Source organism: Amblyomma mixtum, chromosome 9 (genome assembly GCF_055824585.1).
Source record: "Amblyomma mixtum isolate Tamu chromosome 9, ASM5582458v1, whole genome shotgun sequence".
In the NCBI taxonomy this organism is placed as follows: domain Eukaryota; kingdom Metazoa; phylum Arthropoda; class Arachnida; order Ixodida; family Ixodidae; genus Amblyomma; species Amblyomma mixtum.
The window spans coordinates 55,059,238-55,081,731 of NC_143020.1; the positions used below are offsets into that span (position 1 = coordinate 55,059,238).

At 46.2% G+C, this 22,494-nt stretch overlaps 1 protein-coding gene and 1 pseudogene across 2 annotated transcripts; one reads left to right on the top strand and one right to left on the bottom strand.

Moving 5' to 3' along the window:
• Positions 1 to 596: 596 nt before the first annotated feature.
• On the bottom strand, positions 597 to 4,287 carry LOC149329092 (uncharacterized). The gene is made up of 2 exons (XM_089559171.1): positions 4,204 to 4,287; positions 597 to 1,412 (listed from the first exon to the last, which is right to left on the bottom strand). Exons 1-2 carry the CDS (start codon positions 4,285 to 4,287, stop codon positions 657 to 659), a joined length of 840 nt encoding a protein of 279 aa, XP_089415297.1. The 3' UTR covers positions 597 to 656.
• Positions 4,288 to 4,518: 231 nt separating this feature from the next.
• LOC149329093 (Y+L amino acid transporter 2-like) lies at positions 4,519 to 22,494 on the top strand (annotated as a pseudogene). Its single transcript, XR_016285418.1, has 8 exons — positions 4,519 to 4,532; positions 6,441 to 6,646; positions 10,426 to 10,527; positions 11,778 to 12,026; positions 16,172 to 16,297; positions 17,617 to 17,713; positions 21,343 to 21,435; positions 21,647 to 22,494. The product of XR_016285418.1 is annotated as a Y+L amino acid transporter 2-like (transcript).

Below are 22,494 nucleotides of genomic sequence, written 5' to 3' on the forward strand. Positions count from 1 at the left end.
GAGGCGCCATCGCGAAGACTAGAAGTCTTCGGAGAAGTCCATGACGGCGTTCTCCTCGTCCGCCGTCCGCACTTTCTTCTTAGGCGCGAGGTCGAGCGGCGAGGACCGCTGCCCTCGGACGACGAGTGCAGGCGCTTGGGGTCGTCCAGCTCCAGGGACTTGCGCACGCCAGCCCGGACCACCCTTGCGGCGCACGGGAGGCGCGGTTCGGGAGCCACCGGGATATGAGCCCTCTGCGAACGCGGCTCGCTCGCGCTGTCGCTGGTGTCGCTGCCCCCGACGGGCGTATGCAGTGCAGCGTCGGAGGATGACGTCGCGGGCGACTCGGTGCCCGGGTCGGCGTCCTGCAGCTGCGCTGCCGTCGGCGTGTCAAAAAGGGACGCCTCCGGGCTCGGTGGCTCCGACAGGGGCCACTCGAGAAGCGACGCGTCGGAGTCTGTCGAGGCAGACTTCTCGGCGTCGAAGACGCCCTCGGGCTGGTCCTCCCCGGTCTGGTCCGCCGAAGAGTCGGTCGTCGCGTTCTCTGCCCGGTCTCCGCTGGAGGCCGCTGCAGCCTCGTCCCGCAGGGTAGCGGGCTGGTTGCCACTCGCGGAGGGCTCGACTGCCGCCTTGCTGGAACCGGCGGCCGCGGCTGCGGCGTACGAGCGGGGCTGCACTCAGTCGGAGGTCGCGTGCTGCCCCCCGCAGCGCTTGCACGCTGCCTGGCAGGTCTCCGTCGCGTGCCCGTACGCTCCACAGCGTCCACACCGCGTAGTAGTGTAGCCTGCACCCAGGTGGCCCTCTCCTCCGCACCTAGAGCACACCCTCTTCATGCCGCGGTATTCCGACATTGCGCGGTGACCCGCGACGGTGAGGAAATTGGGCGGCGCACGCTGCATTTCGAGCTTGACGGCGGGGCAGCCGTTCCGGATGTCGCCCCGGCTCTCGAACACGGGCTCCGACACCACCCGCACCTTCCCGTACGCACTCAGGGCCGCAGCTAGGGCGTCATCCGAGACGGTTGGCGGCAGCCGGAACACCGTCACATAAACCACTGGCGCCGCCATCTGCGCCAGCGGTACAGGTTTTCCAGCGACGAGGAGGCTCCCCGCCGCTACCATCTTCGTCGCCTGAGCCATCGAGCTCACAGCACAGAGGAACTTAGTTCCGCCGAGGTGCTGCAGGTACTGCAGCCCCCCGACACCGACGACCGCCTCGATGTAGTCGATGAGGTCGTCCGCCGGAACAGGCTCCGGCACTGTAAAGTAAAAACATTGCGCCTTCGTGGGGCGCGTCTCAGGAGGCGGGAGGGCTATGTTGCGAAGCCCTGGACACCACGGCAGCAGGCCTGGCGCCGGGGCAGGAGTAGCAGGTCCTCCGGTGTCGCTGGGGGGAGGGCGGGATCCGGGCGGGCCGCCCGCCGGGACCGGAGCCTACGAAGAAAACCAACCGCGTCCTCCGAAGCGGACGTTCAAGAAGATGACAAAATCAAGAAGGGATATCAACTGCTGCTTAGCGTTCACGACCTGTTACAAACATCCACCGCGAGAACAGGATTACTGCCAGCAAATGTGATAATGGAGCTGGTGAGAGTAGAAATCTCACCGCACAGCACCGCCCTGGACACTAGTTAGTGCACTAGGTTTTTAATTGGAAATTCTGAAAATTACTTGCGGTCCCAGAAAAAGACGCGATGCAATTTCTTCCTTGCATGTTTCATTAAAAGGCACACAAAAATTTCAAGCTTTACTTGAAAGATGTTAATATTTAGGTACCGAAGGCGTGCTACTCTTGCAAGGCATGGTGGTTGAGAAATTGAACGGAGGAAGAAAAATTCTCTGCCTCTCCCGTAACCGAGAGTAGAGTAAGCATGAAATGTTTATGGGCGTAATGTCATCTCGGTGGACACCCGAACCGCACCGTACAGGAAGGGAGGAACGCCACCACCCGTTCAGCGCGATGCCTTGCCATTTGAACGCAAGGTTTTTTGAGGAAAGGAAATGGCGCAGTAATTCTCTGCCATCTCGGTGGACACCCGAACCGCACCGTAATGAAAGGGAGGAACGCCACCACCCGTTCGGCGCGATGCCTTGCCCTTTGAACGCAGCGCTTCTCCCCCGGGCCCCTGTGCGCCTGCGCGGCTTTGCTTCGATGCGCGAAGCCCCTAAGAGATCACGTATGGCAACGAAGTGTATCGTGGCATTTATGTGCTTTTTGCATGCGTTATTAGAAATAGGAAATTATAAGTCCGTGCATTATCAAACGCACAGCTCCACTGATATCTTGATAAACATTGAGAAGGCACTGGCAGCAGTTATTTTTTGTCTGGTTTGGAGACCAACCGGCGCTTGCATGCCGGTCGCGTAGGAGGGCTTAGAGAGTCTCGTTAAATCTCGTTAAGTCTCGTACGGTGCCCGGATGTTCTCGTTTCAGAGCCCGGATGACTGGAATTCAGTGCCCGGATGACTGGATTTCAGTGCCCGGATGACTGGATTTCAGTGCCCGGATGATTGGATTTCAGTGCCCGGATGATGGCTCTCGGTCTCGGCGTGACGTCACCACACTGCCGACAACGGGGGCTAAAAGCATTTCATGCTTAAAAAAATCTTTGCCTCTCCCGTAACCGAGAGTAGAGTAAGCATGAAATGTTTACGGGCCTAATGTCATCTCGGTGGACACCCGAACCGCACCGTACAGGAAGGGAGGAACGCCACCACCCGTTCAGCGCGATGCCTTGCCATTTGAACGCAAGGTTTTTTGAGGAAAGGAAATGGCGCAGTAATTCTCTGCCATCTCGGTGGACACCCGAACCGCACCGTAATGGAAGGGAGGAACGCCACCACCCGTTCGGCGCGATGCCTTGCCCTTTGAACGGAGCGCTTCTCCCCCGGATCACGTATGACAACGAAGTGTAACGTGGCATTTATGTGCTTTTTGCACGCGTTATTAGAAATCGGAAATTATAATTCCGTGCATTATCAAACCCACAGCTCCAGTGATATCTTGATAAACATTGAGAAGGCACTGGCAGCAGTTATTTTTTGTCTCGTTTGGAGACCAACCGGCGCTTGCATGCCGGTCGCGTAGGAGGGCTTAGAGAGTCTCGTTAAATCTCGTTAAGTCTCGTACGGTGCCCGGATGTTCTCGTTTCAGAGCCCGGATGACTGGAATTCAGTGCCCGGATGAGTGGATTTCAGTGCCCGGATAACTGGAATTCAGTGCCCGGATGACTGGAATTCAGTGCCCGGATGAGTGGATTTCAGTGCCCGGATAACTGGAATTCAGTGCCCGGATAACTGGAATTCAGTGCCCGGATGAGTGGATTTCAGTGCCCGGATGAGTGGATCTCGGTCTCGGCGTGACGTCACCACACTGCCGACAACGGGAGCTAAAAGCATTTCATGCTTAAAACGGTGCGGTTCAACTTCTGCTGAACCTGGTTAGAGAGCGAAAGCTATGTCGTATCGGGCAACTATAAGCGGCTTGGCGTCTGCAACGTTCAGTGCGTTCCGGACCCTGGATAGGCAGCGCACTCACCCTGCCACCGTGGCAAGTGGCAGTAAATTGTTGATCGCGTGAGTTTGCTCCCCCAATGAAGGCTTCGGCCTATTGCTGCAGTGCCGTGTGTTGGCCACAATGTTTTCAGCGCCAACGCATGCAGCTCACATCTCTCTCTCATCACCCCGCGCACCTATTAGCGCGATTCAGGTGGTGGTGGTGAAAATATTTTAATGAAATTGTTTAGGAGGTCGTAGCGGTGAGCAGGTTGGGACGATGCCACAAGACCACGTGACCAGCCTAGATTGCAGGGCGGACAGTTGCTCCGGCCACTCCAGCTGCGACCCAGGCAGCCAGTTAATCGACACAGTTGCTCCGGCCGCTCCAGCTGCGACCCAGGCAGCCAGTTATTCGACACAGTTGCTCCGGCCGCTCCAGCTGCGACCCAGGAAGCCAGTTAATCGACACAGTTGCTCCGGCCGCTCCAGCTGCGACCCAGGCAGCCAGTTAATCGACACAGTTGCTCCGGCCGCTCAAGCTGCGACCCAGGCAGCCAGTTAATCAACACAGTTGCTCCGGCCGCTCCAGCTGCGACCCAGGCAGCCAGTTAATCGACACAGTTGCTCCGGCCGCTCCAGCTGCGACCCAGGCAGCCAGTTAATCGACACAGTATTGCAAACGGTTGGTTTCACCCTGGTACTTTGTAGGTAATAATGGGCCGATTACCTTTGCTGTTTGGGGAGGCTTCAAACGGTCACCGATGCCAATGCCGCCGCGCCACCGGTGCCGGACAACTTTTTTTTCCGACATGGGGCCACTAGCTCTCTAGCGTTAAAGCTTAGAACGAAGTATGCTTCCATTCTAGGCTGCTTTTTTGTTTGATGAAATACTTAGTGCTGCTGTCACAGCGATATTCAGCTTAACTGCATACCCCCGAACATTTTTTCACCTGCCCGCTTCTGCCAGCTGTGCCTTACCCGGTCCTGTTATCGTAGATAGCGCAGCGCATGATCGCGTGCTTTGTAAAACTAAACTCTAAAAATGAGACTCTGCCCGTAAGTGCTGCGTTGCGAACTGTGAAACCGAGAAAGGTGTAACAAGTTCTGGTACGAAATCGCATGCTTCGGTGAGTGGTGAGCGGTTTTGTTTTTTCTCGATGGAATGAAACGGCATCTCTTCCTCTAACTCCAATTTGTGATTGAAATTCATACGTGGCGGCAGGTTCAGAAACATTTCTCGCATTTATCAAATCAGTGCTGCTCTCCCACCATCTAGCTAATAATCGATGCGAGCGCACCAAGCATTTAAGGTGTCCACTTTTGTAAACACTCACAATAAGCATTGGCATCTACAACTGCATCTACAACTGTTTTGAACGGGAAAAAATTATCACTTATGAACAACTCACGATAATGGTCCGGCTCCTGATAAGTATACGTAGTGACTACAGGCAGGTAGTTATATTCTACCCATGCCCTACACTGGCGAGCTCATATTCTATCCAGGCCTTACACTGGCGAGCTCTGCTCCTAAATTCTTTAGCAGCGACATTCAGTTGCGTGCAGGAAGCTTTCGCCACGCGTTATGATTTGAAGCCGCACAGCACAGCATCATTATGGCGGTAGCGATAATATCGGTGACTAGAAGTTTATGTTAGAGCACCCGTACAACATTTTCGAGAGGAAGCCGTGAAATAGACGAATTTCAGCATCATTTTATTTCCTTTCACATGAGAGGTGGCCAACCAGGAAGGTGCCTTCAGTCAACAGGGAGCTCTAACTCCATTCGCACATTTTTCAGTGCTGTTCATATCCGCATCATCACAATATGCGATTGGAAATTGGACTCTTTGCTTCCGTCGTAAGGTGATCCATTTTCGCCACTTAACAGAAACTAGTCTGAAGTCCCCACTGAGGTGACCCGAAATAGATGAAGAGGTTTCTGATGTCCTCTACAGTCAGTCTTTTCTGTATTGCTCAGTCTGCTCTTTTCTTTTTGTTGCTGGAAGTTTCTTTGTGATGGGACGCAACTCTTCGGTACCGTTTAAGGCATTGTTAGGAAAATAACTTATATGTATGCATAAGGTCCGAAAAAGCAATTCTACGGTAATATTTCTTGTCAAAACGAATAAACATCTTTTGACGTTTTCGACCCAGTTTTCTTCTTTTCACAAGAAACCACTATTATGAATTAATAAGAATGTCGCCCAAATGAGACGCTATGTGTCTGCTATTATGAATATGGACTGTGTTATGATGGGATCAAGATCTGCCTTACCTGTCCCGATTAAAGAAAACAGCTTATTCCATTCTGTTATTAATAGGGACTCTCGTAGTAGCTTTTTACTTGATTTGACCGTTAGACAGAAATTCCTTTATTGAGAACAGCACATTCTGTCGCATTCCACGGCCGCTTGTTGTCACACAAGAACTGGTTTTTCGTGTCGACAGCTGCCACGCAGCAATACAGGAAACGATGTCGTTACAAAACCAGAGTATTTAATTGTTTGTTGTTCAAGTGATATGTTATTTGCGTGTCAGCATCAAGATAAAAGCGGTGGAAGCACTAAAATTCAAATCGAAAGAAGAACGATGTAAACTGACAAACTTACAGCGAAAACACCGTCTATAAATCCTAAATATAAGTACTTCAGAAACACAACCGACGTGTATGCAGCGCATCAAACACTATCAAAAGGCATTAAAATACAACAGAACACGCAGCAGTCTTCAACACCAATGTTAAGAACGACATTTCCTGCACGAAATTTGCAGTTATTCCCTACGAACAGAAAGAAGCAGTATTTATAACAATTTTTAGAAAATATTGTGCTCTTTCTTCTCTCTGTGGTGTTGTCATCGAGTGACACGGTATGGCGCCCAACGACGAGAACTGAAAGCCTGTCGAAAACAAAGTTTTTTTTCAACTTTAGAGCGGCTTTGAAGAAACCTTGCCTCTGAGAGTTTTTTTTGGACGAAGGCTCATACATTTTTGTTTGCCATTTGCTCTAAAGTTCCTGAGGTTCCAACTCGCCGTGGACTCAGCAAGTCGGCCCTGAATTAAAAAATGCCCATAAGTGCCGACAAAGGACGCGAAGCCAGTGGCGGAGCTCTCAAGAGAGAACTGGGATTGTTCAGTGCCACTGCAGTTATCATTGGCAACGTCATAGGCAAGTGTCGGAAAGAGAGAAGCTTCAGTCGTACATATTCTCTGCAGTGTCATGCAATTAGAGTCGATTTGTTGGTCACTCTATCTAAATAGAGGTACAGGGTCACAATTTTCGTAGGACTTTCATTATCATAGAAAAACCAAGGGCAAATTATTCTAAACAGACAATTGATAATAAAATTATGAAACTATGCAATAATTATGTAGACATTCTCGAGATTGCAAAAACATGTAGACGTCTGAGAACTTTCAAACGCAGAATACGACTTTTCTTCAGTCCGAATAGAAGGCTGAAAACGTATTAATAATGATTTCGAACTGCAAAGTTATTTTGTTCTGATTTATATATTTGTGTGCAAAGTGTTAACAATAACATGTGTTTCTTTCTTTTTTAACTTGTCACAGGCTTCATGTGCATTTTAGTACGGTGATGATTGTTATACCTAATTGTATGTGTACTGTCAACATTTATTTTGAACCCACTGCTGCTGTGCCCAGTGGGACCAGGGCCTCGTCACGAGACCAATTACCTCCTTTTGCCCTGCCCCACGGGCAGTACGATGTATTGCATATCCAATAAATAAATAAATATCCACTTTTGTTCTGGATTTTAAAACATTAAGGATATATGAGTGCATGCAATAGGTTGTTAACAAACATACTCACTGGGTCCATTTCTTCGTCGAGCCATTTAAGAGAACTCAAGTGTGGAACCGGATATTGGTGTCCGCACATCGTCATGATGCTTAAGGATTTCTCGATGATGCTTAATAAAGTCTGCATGGGAGCGTACATCGATTATCCTGCGCACTGAAGGCTTTTTTTTCCCGCCGCCTTATGATCAAGCGCAGTTTCCAGCTTGACAAGGGTGCAGAGAGTGGCCAGTCCTAACAGCTAGGCGACGTCGCATGTTTACCTGCAGTGTGTTTTTCTTGGCAGAGATTCTTTTTGCTTAGCTGGAAGTACTCTCTCGTTTAATTATTGTTCTCCTGCCTTTTACTCTTCATGTATTAGCGGTTCGTTTTTCTGGCGGCCTGCAAGGGCTTTAATTCGGGACAACCATCCATTTTGCAGGCTTCATCTTTGAATTTGTTAAAACAAGGTCACTTAAAAAAATGTTAATTGTAACACCATTACTTGTACCATTAACCAGTACCAGTACCATTGTACCATAACTGTTACTTGTACCATTAGAACAATTACGTGGTTTTCCTAATTTACTCTGCTGTGCCTTACCGCACACACAAAAAAGAAGCGTCGCATTTACCGGGCACCTGTAAGCAGGGGTTGAAAGCGTAGGTGCGGCTGGCATTAGTAATGTGAGAATATCTTTGTTGGAAATCCGCAAGAGATCGCTGCAGATAGAGCCCGACATGGCTAATAAGAATCGACTGGAGAGGACATTGTACGGCCCTGAATTGCATGATGGTGGCGAGTGCGAGATTGGTTGCATAACATATACCAGCCGTGTTGAAAGACGGTACGAATCAAACTAGGCCTCTACCGCTCACTGCCAGTTCTCCTCGGTGAACGTTACTTATGGAGGAACTTTGCGGGCTGGGGAAAAGCGATACACTGATCACGTAGTCACTCCTACAAGCAAGACACGCTAGCTAAGACAGTTCCATATTTGGAACTGTTTTATTCCCCCACTCCCTCATCGTCCAAAGCCCTCGAATTATTCGTATTCGAAGGCTGCCGTACGCTGGGCTAGTTTTGGGCTCCGACTAGAGGGGGATGTGAGGGGGCTACAACGTGAATACTTTTTCTTTTGGTTGGGGGTATCTGAGGCATATGTGAGGAGATTTAAGGGCGCATCCATATTCACTTCCTACTGATAACCACACAGTCTTTTTCGGCAATGGCATCCCCAGTTTGAATACAGCGGCGCGATAACAATGTTCCACCTTTTAAATAAAATTTTCTCACTGACGCATGTGTCCTCTGCTGCCTAACAAGTCACTATTATAAAAACAGCTCTGATAGCGAGTAGTACTCGCAAAAAAAAGAATTAATTGTAGTTTCTGCCTGGTTATAACAAAGTCCATCAAATAAATTTCATTCGAAACATTTCGCTTCAGAATGCAGATGAAGAGTCCAACGCCTTACACCGCTAGGTGCTGATCCGTGCCATTCCGTCTGCTTAAACAAAGCTTTCGCACTTAGACTTAGAATAAAAGTTTTATTTACATCCTAAAAAACGTCAGGTGCTTGAAGTTAATTTCGGCGCTTTTCTCTACTGCGCACCTCCGACGCCAGAATTTTCCCTTCGTCTCTTGAGATCCTCATAGTCGATAATTTATTCTAATATTATTGCAGTACATTATGGGTATTTGTAGGTCACAGTATAAGAATTGAGAAGTAGCACCCTCGTGATTTAGATTCTACAATAACTTTCACTGGTACGACTATATACAACATATTCCTGAGTACTGGTTAAAAAATTTTCCTGTATATTATATTAGCAAACCATAGCTGCGGCAATCATGAAAGGAGACTGGGTGCCAGAAAAATCCTTGCCTCAGATAAATTTCCAACTTCTCTGCTCTGTGTAATGACTACGGCCAACGCGGCATAATTTGCTCTGATTCTATTTTTAGGATTCCTGTTAAAAATGGAAGCAAACGCCTACACGAGCGTTTCATTATATGGCACAGCACATTTAGCTCTTAGTTGCAGGCGTAACCATGCAACCTACACATACAAGAGCACATTTCAGCTAAAACAGACGATCACATTCTAATCTGGATTGATACCTCGATCTTTTTGTCGGCAATGAACGTCTTCAAGTACAAATAACGCAGCACGAGACGAACTTATTCACAATTAAGAGCCAAAGTTACCAAAATTTCAGCCTTCACTTCCATTCGCTTTCACAACACTCCGGGTCTTAGGATGGTATAAAATATTTCCACCTAAAGACATACGCAAGCTGTCATTTGATGGCAGACATACCTAAAGGATTCACAAGAGAGAAGCTGTCTAATAGTGGTTCTCAAACAGCGGCAGAATATTGCTCACCTAGCTCCGCACACAATTCAGTGCCCTGGTGAAACGGTCGGACGACGATTCCAATAATTCCGTTCATTTTCCGAATGGGTTCATGGAACCGCAATGAAACGTGCACAGTCTATGCGGACAAGTCCGTGGTGCATAAAGATAACCGCAAACCTTTTACTAACTTCACATGAAGTTTTACGCATCGAAGTGAAATGATGTGAAATACAGAAAAAATATTGAAAACCTCAGGAAAGAAAGATATGTAAAAAGAATGCATTTTCATATATTTTACACCATGCACATAAACCTTTTTTCCCATGAGGCCATATGCGCGGCTGACAAACAACTTGTCAGTATTGCGTTCTCAAGAGCCGGAATAGGGAGACGTTATACCTTCACGCAACATTTACCGCACGAAAAGGGATTATAATTTTACGTTTCTTCGCAATTTACGGCTAGGAATGAAAACAAAGCATGGCTATGTTCGCAAAAACAGCAGATAACAGGAATGCTTAAGCCCTGCGCACTGTGTGCTAGAAACTATTCAAGCTTTGTTCATTATTGTGCTTACGTTTTCCTAAAATAATTTAGCCGATATTTCGGGTTCTTTAATGGAACGTTTAAATTTATTTAGCCCAAAATCTAGCAAATACACAGGTTTTCCAAAGTACCACACGCATTCAGTAAGGCGCAGCATAGAGTTTGGCAAAACATTTTGATACATGTCTCTTGATGGTTGCGCTCAATCGTGAGTGCAAGTTTGTCTTATCCGTTTCTCAGGATCCGGGATACTGGTGTCGCCAAGTTTGGTCTTCAAGCACTCGGGCTCTGTTGGTGTTAGCCTCCTCATGTGGTTTGGGGCCGGACTTATTGCCATAATACGTGAGTGCACCGCCATTGAGCCAAAGGATTTGGAAGTCCTTGTACTGCTCACGCCATATTAATCAAAACAGGTATGGGCAACCAAAGCGCGCACACCATCGCACACATCATCGCTGAGACTGTGACGTGGCGGCGTCGGCCGTCCGGATGATATGGAAACAGCTAAAGTCTTCGAAAAGCAGATATTTAATGGGCTGACTTGCCCCCACAAAGAGAACTTGGAGACGGCGAAGCCAACAAGCGGGCTCGGTTCCCGTCAATACACAGAATCGCCGCCGCTCACCGTCGCGCTCAGTTTAAAGAGCCACCAAACTTCAACATAAAGCGCTTAAAGAACCTACGATAATCTCTAACGACGTAAAACTTGTTACCCATGGCTACAAACAATCTAGATGTGCACCCTCCTATTTTTCTCACAGAGTAGCGTGCCGGCAGGTTTGAATACCAGCAAACAAACCTTACAAATCATTGGGACAATATGAACTGCTTTTTGCGTCTTACTCTCATTTTTATACGGCGTGGCGATTGATTACACATAATAGATATTAAAAATGCTGTGATTTCTTTGGTCTTTAGAACTGGCGAGCATGCTCAATTTGACTCGCTCTTAGAGCGATTGAGCTGAATTGGTTTCTTGTGACATTACAAAGCACAATCATAATTCTAAAGAACTGTAAAAACACCACAAACAGCATTATCACCAATTCCTCACTTCATGTAGCCTCTCGGGCCAATATTTAGTAGCATTTAAATCAATATCGTCATCAGCGACTTTGGTTTACTTTGATAGAGAGACCTCCATTAAGAATGCCTAATTATCGCGACATTACATCTGCATACCCCAGACAATTTTATAATATAACATCTCGGCACCACCTTTTGCCCCACATTGCTACTTTTCCCTCCGTTAAATATTGACTGTGTTGTTCGTAGACTACCAATCATCATTTCCGCTTGTTGTATATCCTGATCAAGTCATTTCATCCTCTCTTTCATGTAAGCCCAAAGTCACGTTAATTTCGGACGTGATCCAAAGCTCCTCTCATCTACCTTAAGATTAGGTCCGACATTTTTGTTAACACCGTTCGCCAGCGCTGTATCATCTTGCCTTTCTTTGTCCGTGTCTTAGGAGTGCGCTGTGTTTTTCCTCAAGATGAACTACCAACTAGCCCGCTCTTCCACCCTTGCACGCCACGCTCATACCAGATGCCATAAGTAGGTGTTCCGATGGGCTGCTTATTCCCTTGCAGAATCACTCTGCTTCGCCGAGCTGGCTGCTTTGCTGCCGACATCTGGCGGCGACTACGCGTACCTCTGCGCGGCTGCCGACTCCCTGGGCCGACCGGGTGACTTCGTCGCCTTCATGTGGGTTTGGGGTCGCACACTTATGTCCGACCCAATGATTGCGGCATTTCAGGCGTTGACTTTCACGAGGCTCGTCTACCCTTCCTGAGACCCGCCTTACGGAGCCACTGTGCTCGTAGCGGTTGCCTTCACCAGTAAGTACAAGCTGCAGTGATGCATTCAGTGTACCCGCGGTAGATACAAACCGATAATACTGCTCCTCAGGGTGCGCTATTACTCTTAGGGTACAGCGACGGAGAGTTGTTTATGTGTCACTCTCAAACCAATAAACATCCATTTGGCTCTATGCTTCCTGGACTACATGCCACGTCTGTGGCGGCAAAAATGAAACGTATCCTAGGTACGGCCATTTACAAGCAAACTCAATTGGTACCGTTGCGTGCACTAAGACATGCCTGCCACACGGCACTTGATACCGCTTTCTGTCAGTGATAAAACGTCCTACGCATTCCGAGAAATGATGGATATTTGCTCCCTGCCGTTATCCCGGAGTCGTAAGTAGTATCCCCTAACTCACTAGGAATCTCTGGTCAGACCAGAGTAATGAAATGACGGGCTCGTTACGACATACGCGTACATGTAAAAGAAAACAATGAAGGAAGGCAAGCATAGGCGAATGTTTCTTTCATCCGGGTTGCTGATGAGGAAAAAATCAGCTCTGAAATTACTTTTACATCAAAGGCAATAAATTAGAAAGTACAAAAAATTGCAATCAAAGGCAGCCGGTTGGATTGGAACCCAAGGCCTCAAAATATCAACTAGAGTGCTCTGTGAACCGAACTACGATGGCGGCTGTCCTACCAAATACTTTTTAGAGTATATGTGTTGCGTGTCGCCTAACCTTGCGAACCTTCGCCATCGTCACCCTCGACCATAGAGGCGCACGGGCAGTGTCCTGAAATACCGCAAGTGCCAGGTGCAACGTTATCAAATGATGAGGTTGAGAGCTGTGCGTGAACCCTAATGCGATTATTGTGGGATTAAAAATGCTAGAACCGAGGCCCTAGTGGAAGGAGTATAGACACCTAATTTTTGGGCGCATGTTTCTTTTCTCTCTATAATGCGTAAGGCATGCCTGTAGATAGATAATCACGGGGTATTTACCTACGAACGCTAAAGTATTTGTAGCCGAGTTTCTCTTCCATTCTGCTCGCATTTACGCTTCAACAGCCGAACGATGGCTTTAACGTCGAAGTGGTATGCAGCCACGCGCGGCATAAACTCCGATATAACCGCTGCTTCATAGATTAAATTCACTACAACGCTAAAGCCAGCTTTACTGAAGAGCTGGAACAACAACGAATGAAGATGCAGCATTTATTTCGCAATTTTTTTAGCGTACTTTTTCTATTTTTCTTATTTTCCTAGGCCTATTTTTCCAGGTGAACTAAATGCAACTTTTACATCACAGAGCTGCTGAAATCGAAACCGAAGATATATAAGAGAAAAATTCGATTATAAATATTTAGGCTCATAGGCGAATACCACGTGGAGATCTATGTATAGGGATGCCTTAGGCATCACTGCAGAGGAGAAAACATGCCACCAAAATTTGGTGTCTATCTTTAAGTTACCAAACAAACATGAGTATGGAAATGTGGGTCTCGTTACGACACACATATTAAAAAGGAGAGCAGTGAATACACACCTAAATTCCCACTGAGAGGTGGCAACTCTTGGTATCTGTTGTGTATGCTGCCGTCGCACTTGGCGCTTCGGTGGCTAGACGGCGGCTTTTGAAACGCCATCTTTTTGCGACCATCCCTCGGCTTCAGCAATGACAGTCGCCGACAGAATTTCGTCTAATGGGGCGAGCAAGGCCTTCTCCTAACATTCCTTCCACGGTTTCAATGACTGTTGGCTTCTCGCATACACAAGTAGCCATGTTTTTATTGAGGATCACGTAATTATTCCGTTATTTTCGGTGCTTTAGAAATTGGCGAATTAAATTCATAGTGAAAACAGGGGTCATAGTCGTACGCGCATATGTCGCCAAGGACTACATGAAGCAATTCGTGCCTCCACGCTTTGGTGGAGCTCTCTACATTTATTATCAATTTTATTTTCCACAACAAACTTGTGGGTTGGTTGCTAGCGAGGTAATCAATGTTTACGGCGCCCTTGTGAAAATGGCATGAATAACTCACTCACCCTAATTGCTTCACCCTAATGAGTAAACTATCTTCGGCGTACACAACAACAAGACCATGACAGGTTGATGTACAGGGTTGGTCAAAAGTTCCCAGGCCACAAGGTCTCCTTTCGAGCCATATTATAGGATTGTTACGACATCCCCTAAGCTCAAAATACAAGTACAGGGTAGATGAAGCATCATTCTAGCCTCTGAGACACTTCAAAGCATTATCGTCATCTTAAGTTGCAGGATATACCGATGAAAAGCAGATCCTGCGTCCTAGGAACTTTTCACCAACCATGTACAGTCTTTGTCAAAAGTTTAGAGCCCAGGTGGTTCACTTCCAAGCAGGAGCATTCATGGAATTCCTACCTATTGCAGGAGGCAGTACCAGAAATCTTCTGCTGTCCAGGAAATTTAGAGCGCTAGAGGTCCATTAAGAACGACATATTGTGGCTCAAAAGAAAACCCCCTGGGCTCCAAACTTTCGATAATGACTGTACATACTGCAGTTAAGTTTATGGGACGCATGTTCCAGGAAAAAAAAAAATCTTTTTTTTAGCTCTGCCGCGCTGCCCAGATGGTTAGCAGTGTTACCAGCGAATAAAACATAACGTCTCCCTATGCTTTCATATATTTCAGGTGGCTGGGTTACGGGACTCCACCGAAATAAATTTTTCTGCTTACCCGCCTCCCGTGCTCTCTTGCTTTCGGTAGTAGCGACTAAATTTTACTGCGTTTTTGTAAATTTTAACCCCGACAACTCTGTCACGCTTCGACTTCTTATCTCAGATCTTCCATATATACTAAACGACTCCAGTAAATAAAATAAAAAGCATTAACGCTATGCATAACGCGTTAAAGTTCCAACCCTCATACAGAGATGTCTCGAGCCTTGGAGTACAACAGCTTTGTGTAGCATATCGCCTCTGATATCAGAATCACACAACGGCTGGAGATTCAATTGCGCTTTAAAGGAAATAAAATAGGCTGAAGGCTTACACAACTCGGCTCTATACATTTTGGCCTTTTCTAAAGAGACTGTCCTGGTTTCTCTTTTTCGTCATCGAGTCAAATTGTTTAGTTTTATATTGTGATACATCCTTTCGTCAGCTTTTCAACACAAAAGGTGTTAAAGCTCTGTGAACAAAACGCCTTTGGCTCCGCCTCTTTTCAAGTGTCTTCTAAGCGATAAAAAAATAGACAGGCTTTTTTTGCAGTGTACACAAATTACCCTGTGTTTCGTATCCTTATGAATTGTCTTTATGTATTTGCCTTCAAACCTTTTCTATACATACGTGGAACTGAAACCGGCACCCACATGGCAACTGGCGTCGGAAAGCACAAAACTTTGCCAAAAGTGAAAAACGCGGTGAACTGTCAGTTCTTCTATGCCGCCCTTCGAGAGACTTAGCGCCGTAGCAGCCACATATAAATTCGTTTTGATCACCGTGTTTCACTAAGCTCCTTTGTTTTAGGCCTTTGAGTGAGTCCTAAAGCCAATTTCACAATCCGAACTGTGGATGCCTCCTTAACATTGAACCTTGATTTCTTTCTTGTGTTTTTCCTTGCAAAGCGAGTTAAATTTTAAATTTCAGCTTCAAACCGTCTATACAGGGGAAAGCAATCGACAGCTGAAATGCGTGCTGCTTCAGGTCATCAATCCCTACTCCATAAAATTATTTTACCTGGCACTGTACTGCATGTTGCCTAAGAACCTCAGGGGCAGCTTATTTCATTTACATGCATAATTAAACTTGAGCTTGTTATGCGCTCTTGTAACTTCAAGCCGTTTTTTTGGCTTTAATCCATCAACGGGTTCAGGGCAACGGATGGTGAATAACCTGGGTAACTTGCTTGATTTTCCTTAAAAATATTTCTCTTCCCGCTCTGGAACACTGAGATGATGATTACGAAACTTTGATATTGTGAATATAAAAAACAACGTAAGTTTACATATTCAGATACCAATACCAACTTTTCGGGTACTAAATTTATTGGGAAGGGTGGTAGAAAGATCCAGTATTAGACATTTGTTGTCATGTCTGAGTTGAAGCAAGATGAGTGATTAAGTGGACTTGCCCTTACGTTTCCATTCTAAAAAAGTGTTACAAACAGTTCCTGTCGGCATTTCTTTCATTTCAGCGCTGGCTACAGGCTTGAACGCTATCTCTCTGGGCACATCGGCAAAGTTGCAAAACACACTCGCTGTGGTAAAAGTGGCTATGCTGGCCTCAATCATCGTTACAGGAATCGTGGCAGCGTCTACCGGTAACGCGTGGACCCTTTATTGGGCTCTTAGTGGGAATATATCTTAATGGTAGTCTCGTTAACGAGTACTCATTACAGTTATTTTTTTAGCGATACGTACCTATATATCTTCTTCTCATGAAACCCTGCGAACGTTGTTTGGGCCGCTGGGCCGTTCTTTCAACAGAATTGGGTGGCCTCTATCGCCTTTTGAGAACCTCGCAGTTGTGAAGCGTGCACAACCATGCCCAGAAAAAAATTCAGGCGGCACTTTGGCTCTCTAAAGTGTTGCAAAGCGAAAGCGTTTCCTGGCGCACTGTTTGTTTTTATTTCCTTTTTTATTTTTCATTTTTTCTTTCTTTATTTTTCTTCTTGCTTCTTTTCTTATTTCTATTTTGGTTTTCATGTCTTATTTTATTTTTTTATTTTTCCTTTTCTTGACTTTATTCCTTTTATTTTATTTATGAAACACATGCATTCACTAGATGCGCCTTTATTCATGTCCAACCTTGAGCCTCCGCGGCGGAGTGGTAGCGACTCCGCTTCAAATGCCACAGGCTCTGGTTCGATTCCCACCCTCGGCGCAGTTTCTTTTTAAGCAGTGACGCCGAAAGGCGGAAAAATCTGCCGACGCTTCTGTTGACACGGCTGCCAACGCGTCTGCTGACGACAGTGTGAGGCATTAAAGGCTTTCGCCTTAATAGACATCGTTCTTGGGCGCACGTCCATCTGACCTTCATCTTGCCCCCGGGGCTGGAGTAGCCAGGAGCAGCGAGCACTGTAGCACATGCGGGCAACCAATGGAGAGATTTTGCACAGCGCGATCAAAAGCGGCTACCTTCCGCCGCGGTGGCTCAGTGGTTATGGCACTCGGCTGCTGACCCGAAAGACGCGGGTTAGATACCGGCCGCGGCGGTCGAAATTCGATGGAGGCGAAATTCTAGAGGCCCGCGTACTGTGCGATGTCAGTGCACGTTAAAAAAGCCCAGGTGGTCGAAATTGCTTCCGGTGACCGGAAGGACAAAGGGTCTTGAGACCCTTTGCTTGAGAGCCGATGCTGGGGAAAAGTGTCCAAGACCCTCTTCCCAAGCAGTTCACCACAGAAAAGCCGAGCACCAGGCCGGAGGAAACCTTATACCCATTAGAAAACCTGTAGGAACCAGACGGCACTGGCGGCCGAACAGAGCACCTCCTGAATCTAGGCGGATGCTCTACCATAAGACCGCCGAATGCGAAATGCATGCTTTTGAAGCTTGAAGTTGACTTTTTTGTTGCTTGCAGCTCTTCGGAAGAAAATGTTTCAAAAACTTGGAAATAATTTCATCTGCTATCTTTTCTAGGAACGAGTCACATCAGTGGTCCTTTCGTCAGCCCAGATGTCACAACTAGTGGCTTGCTGGAGGCTCATTTCGCCGCTTTTATATGCGCGGATGGAGCGTAAGTGTTCATTTCTTAATGTGCACAAAACAGAAATCCTTAGCGCGAAATTCGTTTCTTTTTGCTTTAACATATGAAGTCGCGTTGAAAACTTAATTTAAAAAGCCCAATTTTTAAAATTTTATGTCATTAAAGTAGGAATTCAGACGAAAAAGCTATGTTTCTAACTAAGCCGCTCCAAAGGTACGGCCATTTCTTCAAACCCCAGAGCATCTCGCAAAACCGAAACTAATAGTTTTTCACACAATGAATTGGCTCATTTCTGCATTACCATTTATTTTTCTCGTCAGTTTTTCAGTTCTAGACTAATAACCTTGATTTCTTTCCTTCTGTGCCTTTTTTTCTTAGTATTTAGTAAGTAAAAGGAAAATCAGTACAAGTCGTAGGGAACTTCTTCGATGATTATGCAAGCCTTCCGACGCTAAAGTTTGGTACGTGTGATACCATGCGTCATTTTGATAATAGTAGCTGAGTGCACTAAGCATTTTGAACCAAATTGGGATTAAACCTGGTCTGTACACGCTGAAAGCTTGCATGACAGGGGACCTAAAGCGTTTCTAGAAATCTTCGTGTCGCTTTACACGGTGCCGCTAAAATAAACACCACAAAAATTACCTCCAACACTTGAAAAAGGAAAAAACACAAACTTAATCAGGAGCTGAACTAAAAATGTGATGTTATTAACCGTCCTAGATATTGTTTCATAGCAAGCGAAGTTGTTTCCAATCTTCTTTGTCAGTTTTGTCTAAACCCACTTTCTTGCCATTACCTTCTAACGTGAACAATCCCTACTTTATCCCTGTAGATTTCACATTGAAAGCATCTGCATATATTTCGTATATATCTAGAGGCGTAATCAATCACATTAGGTAGAATCATACACTTCATTTTGTAAGTTGCAGCAATATTTATAAAACATTGCCTTCACAGGAACTATTGTTTTTGATAACTAGACTTATGTATAATAACATTTCTTGAATTCACTATTTATTTTGTTCATTGCGCAGCTCGCCTTTATGTGCATTACTGAACAATCAATTTTCCTCCGGGGTAACTAATATGAAGTTATGAATAAAGTCTGCGTTTAACATTCTGATTAGCTAAAACAATGTGGTTTAACATATACCACGAAGTTGGTGTTTCCATTTGCTATTAATTTTTTCGCAAAATAGCCGCATACCTTAAAAAGCTAAAAAGCTCACGTCTGGTTCTCTTATGTTCACGCAAAGCAGTCAAGGTACTTGAGAAAGTACGAGTTGTTCATTAGACATTCTTCTTAGAGACGCCTTCTTTGGAGATTGGGAGGTTGGGGATGATGTCACACCACAGGAAGAAAGAGAAGGGAAGAAAAAACCCTAAGGGTTACTGGCATACAAATAAGGGGTGAAAAAAAATAATGACAAAATGGTCAAAACTACATAACGTAAGATTCAGCAACAGCTGTTAATCTATTTTTATTGGGCAATAAGTTGAAGTAGGGATTATGACAGCGACTTCTTACCTGTGTAGTTCTTGGGGGCTCTTTTAAGTTCTCCCTAACTGATAGACTTTCGACTAGCTGTCGTTTTCACACTCTAGACGCGCTGCGCCATCGATAACCCTCTGCTCGGGAGGCGCGTTTCGCACCCGCTGCCACAGATTAAAGGACCGCGACACATTCCTCCGTTTTCGTCATACCCTCCCTTCTTCACCCTCTGCATATTCCTTTCTAACCACCCTCCGGTTACGGATTGCTACGCTCTCGCTAATTGTTACTACTTGCACGGTAACCATCGTCTGATTGCAATTCCTCCCCTCTAGCCGCACCCTCGTCTTTGCGCGGTAGCCCCCGCCCAGGCTATTCCTGGGGTAAGCACCCTCTGGGTAAGCCTTTCTGCGTTCTCGGCATACCATCTCCTTTCCCCGGTAACCCTCCTTTTTCTGCCAGGGTAAATACCCACCGGCTTGTAACCGTGGGTTGTGCCTTTTTACGCTCTCTCCATGCCCTTACCCTTCCACGGTCCACATCCTCCCAGTATGGATTCTTCCGTTCTCGCAGTTACCTCCTTCGTCCAGGGTAACGACTCTCCGGATAGTGCCGGTAGTTACTACCCACCGGCCACGCGTATTCAGCCCCTCACGTCATACCTTCCTTTCATGGTAATCACCTTCGAATGGTTGCTATGGCAACACACCCACTGTTTACACCGACAACTACGACATACTGCTACTACTATGACTACTATGACGCGGAATACAGGATTGGCCGCTTAATTGCAGCCTTGCGGAATTATGGGTTAACCAGATTCGCGAGGCTGCGACGACGTGAGCATAGAATTCGCCGCTCGTAATCATAAGACCTTGAATGCTTAATATTACTCCGGTTGGGAAGTAGCGATGGCGTCGTCCAATAGGTATGCCGCTCGTCATGTCAGACACAAAGAAGAGAAGACAGAAGAATGCGAACTATCATATGGATGTGACCTAGTGGGGCGGGGTTAGCGAGGAGCTTTTCCATTTTGCAATTTGGCACCAACACTTGCTTAAGAATCACGGATTGCACTTTGTACAGTAGACCCAGCACTGACCCACACTTTTCATGTTGCCTTCCGAAGGAAAATGGTTTGTCTTATTATAACCCAACACCTAAATCTCATGTCGGTGGACAGCCTTGTCCTTCACACAACACACGTCGCACTGAGACTGACAAAAAAACTTCATTAGTTTGACTTTTCTTTGCTCACGAAAATATGCACAAGTAAAAATATTTTTTTCTTGTTACGTGATTCCAAAGAAGTTTTCACATTGCTGCCTGAGATAGACATGAAGAGATCTCATGTCCACGTAAGTAAAGACGTACAGCCTTTGTCAAAAGTTTGGAGCCCAGGGGGTTTTCTTTTGAGCCACACTGTGTCGTTCTTAATGGATGTCTAGCGCTCCAAATTTCCTGGACATGAGAAGATTTCTGGTACTGCCTCCTGCAATACGTGGGACTTCCATGAATGCTCCTGGATACCCAATATAAAGCTTGGAAGTGAACCCCCTGGGCTCTAAACTTTTGACAAAGACTGTACATATGTGCAAAGCACCTTCTATAAGGTAGTGTAGCGTTCACGTCTGACGTAGCTCGTCACGTCTGGCCGCACAATATATAAATATCTTACTGCGCAAACTGTGCAACTTTAGGCAGTTCTGATGCAAACCAAAACTGGTATCAAACAAGGCACCTCTGAAGAAGGGGCAAACGTCCTTTCCCTTTATTCCGACACGAATGTGAATTTGGTGGTAGTCTAAATCAGGAAACAGTGAATTCTGACCCTGCAGGTCTCTGCAAGGAACTGTTTTTTTCTAACACCATTACCTTAGCTTTTTCAAACTCCCCACAACACCTTTTCATGACAACTTTAGTGTTCCGAAATTCGACTTTGATGAAAAGGTATTGAAGCTATATCTGAAGAAGCAAACAGTTATTCTTTCGACGAAGAGCTCCTAAAGACCGGCGTAGGATGACCCTAACCGTAGATAACAGCACTGCCTTAGGTTAACGAGAAGACGCATCCCTACACTTCAATTAGAGTTAGAAATATCCGCGTAGTTGTAACAATGATTGGCTAAGGTGACTCTTACATAATTTTCCATTTCTGTCCTAGGTCGGGCCTCTGCTGTGTTGGAGAAGAGATCAAGAAGCCGTTCTACACTATTCCACGGGCTCTCATCCTCGGCGTCGTGATGGTCACGTTTTTGTACAGTCTTTGTCAAAAGTAACCAGGCTGCACGTTTTTCTTCTCAGTCGTATATTAAAGCTATTATGCCAGCCCTCAAGCTCTAGACACTGTATGGTAAGAAGAACCCCTGTTCTCACCTTCAAAGAACTTTTTGATCTTTAGGGAAGCCGTGAGGGCTCTGCTATACGAGTGAGAAGCAAACCATGCAGCCTGGCTACTTTTGACAAAGACTGTACATCCTCACAAACGTCGCCTACTTCATTGTCCTCGAACCCGAAGCCATCGTTGCTTCTGAAGCCACAGCCCTAACTTTTGCCCAAGAAAGCTGGGGCGTGGCTGGCGCCGTCATCATATCAGTCGTAGCGTCCATCAGCACCTTCGGAACCCTGTCTTCAGGATTCTTTAGCCACAGCCGCCTCGGTTTTGCAGCCGCTTGGAGAGGCCACCTGCCTTCGTTTCTGTCTTTGGTCTCCCTCAGGTCTTCAGTTCCCATTATTTCTATAGTGTTTCGGGGTCTGTGTACAGTGGCCTTTACGGCAGTGGGCTCCGTGGTAAGCAGCATTGTGTTGGTGACACCTTTTTTCACCATCTTCCTGTCGCTGGCTCAGGTCAGGCTGAGATTTACAATGAAGGATGTTCCAAGGCCGTTTAGTGTCCCCTACTTGTTTATATTCATAATCTTCGCTTTAAACCTAACTATCATTGGAGTGAAGATAGCTCACGCTACTGATTATGTAATCGTTATTGTCCTAGGCATCGTGCTTCTTGCCGGCATTGTAGTGTACATTGTTTTTCATGTCTGGAAGTGCGTCTTCCCGGGCACGTCTGGCGTGACTAGTATTCTCCAGAAACTTTTCGTGTGTGAGCCTTGTGCAAATAGCTGCATGAAGGAAAAACCATCACATCCTACATCGCCAGAAAAACCCGCACTGCAGCTGGTAGGAGAAGAAAATGTGAAAACAACTCCTGCATCAACCTCCGACGCTCTACGAAGTAGAAGTTTCGTCGTAACCCGCTTTTAGAGTTGTCTTGGATATGGTGTTCATCTAGCTTAAATAAATTATCGCTGAAACTTGA

Coding starts and splice junctions, on each gene's coding strand:
- LOC149329092 (XM_089559171.1), bottom strand. CDS start 4,287: ATGTCGGAAAAAAAAGTTGTCCGGCACCGGTGGCGCGGCGGCATTGGC. Junction 1,413..4,203: donor AGCCTCCCCAAACAGCAAAG/GTAATCGGCCCA, acceptor TTTTCTTCGTAG/GCTCCGGTCCCGGCGGGCGG.